Consider the following 2500-nt stretch of genomic DNA (forward strand, 5'->3'; position numbering starts at 1 on the left):
GCCCACGTCAGCTGTGCCCACGTACCCGTTGCCGTGGCGCTGAGCCATCTCTGCCCGTGTGTGTGTGTGAGTGAGTGAGTGAGCGAGCGAGCAAGCGTCTGAGGCACCTAGGGTGTCCAGCGCAAAGGTTCAGCGGCTGAGAGGGGGGGGCGGGGCCACGTGCTGGGGGCGTGGTTGGAGGTTTTCCGAGGGGGGCCAGGCACCCGAAGATGAGCAGGCGCGGTTTCAACATCAACAAAACCATGCAAGACCGCCGCTGTGTGTGTGTGTTCCTCCCTAACGACGACACACTCAATGTCATCGTCAGTGTGAGTGTCTCGAGACATGCATGAATACACACACACATAGAAAAATATCTTTCGATAAAAAGACATGTAATAAATGTGATGCTTATGCTGCTAATTCTTATGATTTACATAATTTCTAATAACTTTATGGTTGCCAGCACCTAGTTACAATGGCAGATAAATCGAATTGAATTGTGACCCAAGAATCGTAATTGAATCATAATGTCAGCTACCTGGCGACTCCCACCCCTGATGTTGACTCCAACTTTGAGGGTTTATTGACTGAGATGGAGGGGTGTGTTGGGGGATGTTGACTCCAACTTTGAGGGTTTATTGACTGAGATGGAGGGGTATGCCGGTTGATGTTGACTCCTGTGGGATCTTTGTGATTATTTGATCAGGTTAAGACTCTGTGCCAGGAGCTCCTGGTTCAGGTGTGTGATCTGCTGAGACTCAAGGACTGCCACCTGTTTGGACTGAGTGTCATTCAGAGTAAGTGACGCACATGTCTGTACTCGTGTGTGGGTGTGTGTGGGGGTGGGGGTGTGGGTGTGTGTGTGTGTGTGTGTGTGTGTGTGTGTGTGAGTAAGCGAGAATATCAGTGAGAGAGAATATCAGAGAGCCTCTGGGTGACACCATCATTCAGGTGACCCCATCACCACTCCATGACAAAGGGAAGTTTGAGTCAGAGTCAGAGTGGCGGAGGGGCAGGGATTCCTGGCTTGCCTGAGCAGTGTGCGTGAAATCGCTAAATAAACACACACACACACACACACACACACACACACACACACACACACACACACACACACACACCCGCTGACTTATTTAGTCTTTTTTAGCATGTGCCTTTCTGTATTTGTTTAAGTGAATGTGTGTGTGTGCGTTTGTTGTGTGCGTGACTCTGGCATTGTGGTGTATAGTGGCATGATTCTGTTTGAAGAATCCAAGCATCCCTTGGCTGGAGGCTGGGGTGTTGAAACCAGTTGGGCTGGTGGAGCAGACGCTGCACACTGCTCAAATAACACACTTCCCATGGCTGTAATACTGCTAACTGTGTGTGTGTGTGTGTCTGTGTGTGTGTGTGTGTGTGTGTGTCTGTGTTTACAGATAATGAGCATATCTATATGGAGCTGGGCCAGAAACTGTCGAAGTATTGTCCTAAAGAATGGCGGAGAGAGGCCAGCAAGGTAATACTCAACCACACACACACACACACACACACACAATACACAGAATATACTCTCATCAAATACACACACAATAAATATACACACACCATTTTGATGTTGTTTATGAAGTCTAAGGATGTGTATTATCATGATCCAGGGTATCGACCAGTTTGGACCTCCAATGATCATCCACTTCAGAGCCCAGTACTATGTGGAGAATGGGCGACTTATTAGGTGAGCTGCAAAACACACACACACACACACACACACACACACACACACACACACACACACACACACAACCACACACACAACCACACACACACACACGGCTGCACCTGCTACCTGAGTTATAGATATGCATAAAACAAATATCCACGGTTCTTCCTTAAATGATTATCCCTATGTTTCTTTCTCTCACCCTTTCTCTGTCTCTCCTTCTTTCTCTCTCTTGCTCCCTCTCTCTTACCTTCCTTTCTCTCTCTCCCTCTTTCTCTCTCTCTCTCTCTCCCTCTCTCTCTCTCTCTCTCCCTCTCTCTCTGTCTGTCTTTCTGTTTCAGTGATCGCTCGGCGCGGTACTACTACTATTGGCACCTGAGGAAACAGGTGCTGCAGTCCCAGTGCATCCAGAGAGAGGAGGCCTACTTCCTGCTGGCCGCCTTCGCCCTGCAGGCAGACCTGGGCAACTTCAAGCGGAACAAGCACTTTGGCAAATACTTTGAGCCCGAGGCGTACTTCCCACCATGGGTGAGTGTCTCATCTGCAGGGACACACACACATGCATTACACACACACACACACGCATACTCAGACATACACCCACACACATACTCAGACATGCACACACACACACATGTAAGTATACACAATCTCTGTAACAGTTACACACATTTTACAGAAGTGATAAACTGTATATGCGTTACACACATGTTATAGAAGTGATAAACTGTAGATGTGATAGAATAGTTTTGTTTTTTTTGTCCTTCAATGATCCTTTTTATTATCCTAACCTGAGCAACTCAGAAGAGGAATCCCAATTGT

General features: G+C 47.6%; 1 protein-coding gene across 1 annotated transcript in view; it reads left to right on the forward strand.

Annotated features, from left to right (window-relative positions):
- The window catches only part of frmd6 (FERM domain containing 6), a 22715-nt gene that overhangs the window by 13668 nt on the left and 6547 nt on the right, over positions 1 to 2500 (forward strand). The window contains exons 2-6 of the mRNA XM_031580200.2: positions 1 to 308; positions 689 to 779; positions 1398 to 1477; positions 1617 to 1693; positions 2020 to 2206. The exon at positions 1 to 308 is cut by the window's left edge and continues 37 nt beyond it. Coding sequence (XP_031436060.1) covers positions 210 to 308; positions 689 to 779; positions 1398 to 1477; positions 1617 to 1693; positions 2020 to 2206 — 534 coding nt within the window. The 5' untranslated portion in view covers positions 1 to 209. The remainder of the gene's footprint in view (positions 309 to 688; positions 780 to 1397; positions 1478 to 1616; positions 1694 to 2019; positions 2207 to 2500) is intronic.

Source organism: Clupea harengus, chromosome 14, assembly GCF_900700415.2.
Source record: "Clupea harengus chromosome 14, Ch_v2.0.2, whole genome shotgun sequence".
Lineage (NCBI taxonomy): Eukaryota > Metazoa > Chordata > Actinopteri > Clupeiformes > Clupeidae > Clupea > Clupea harengus.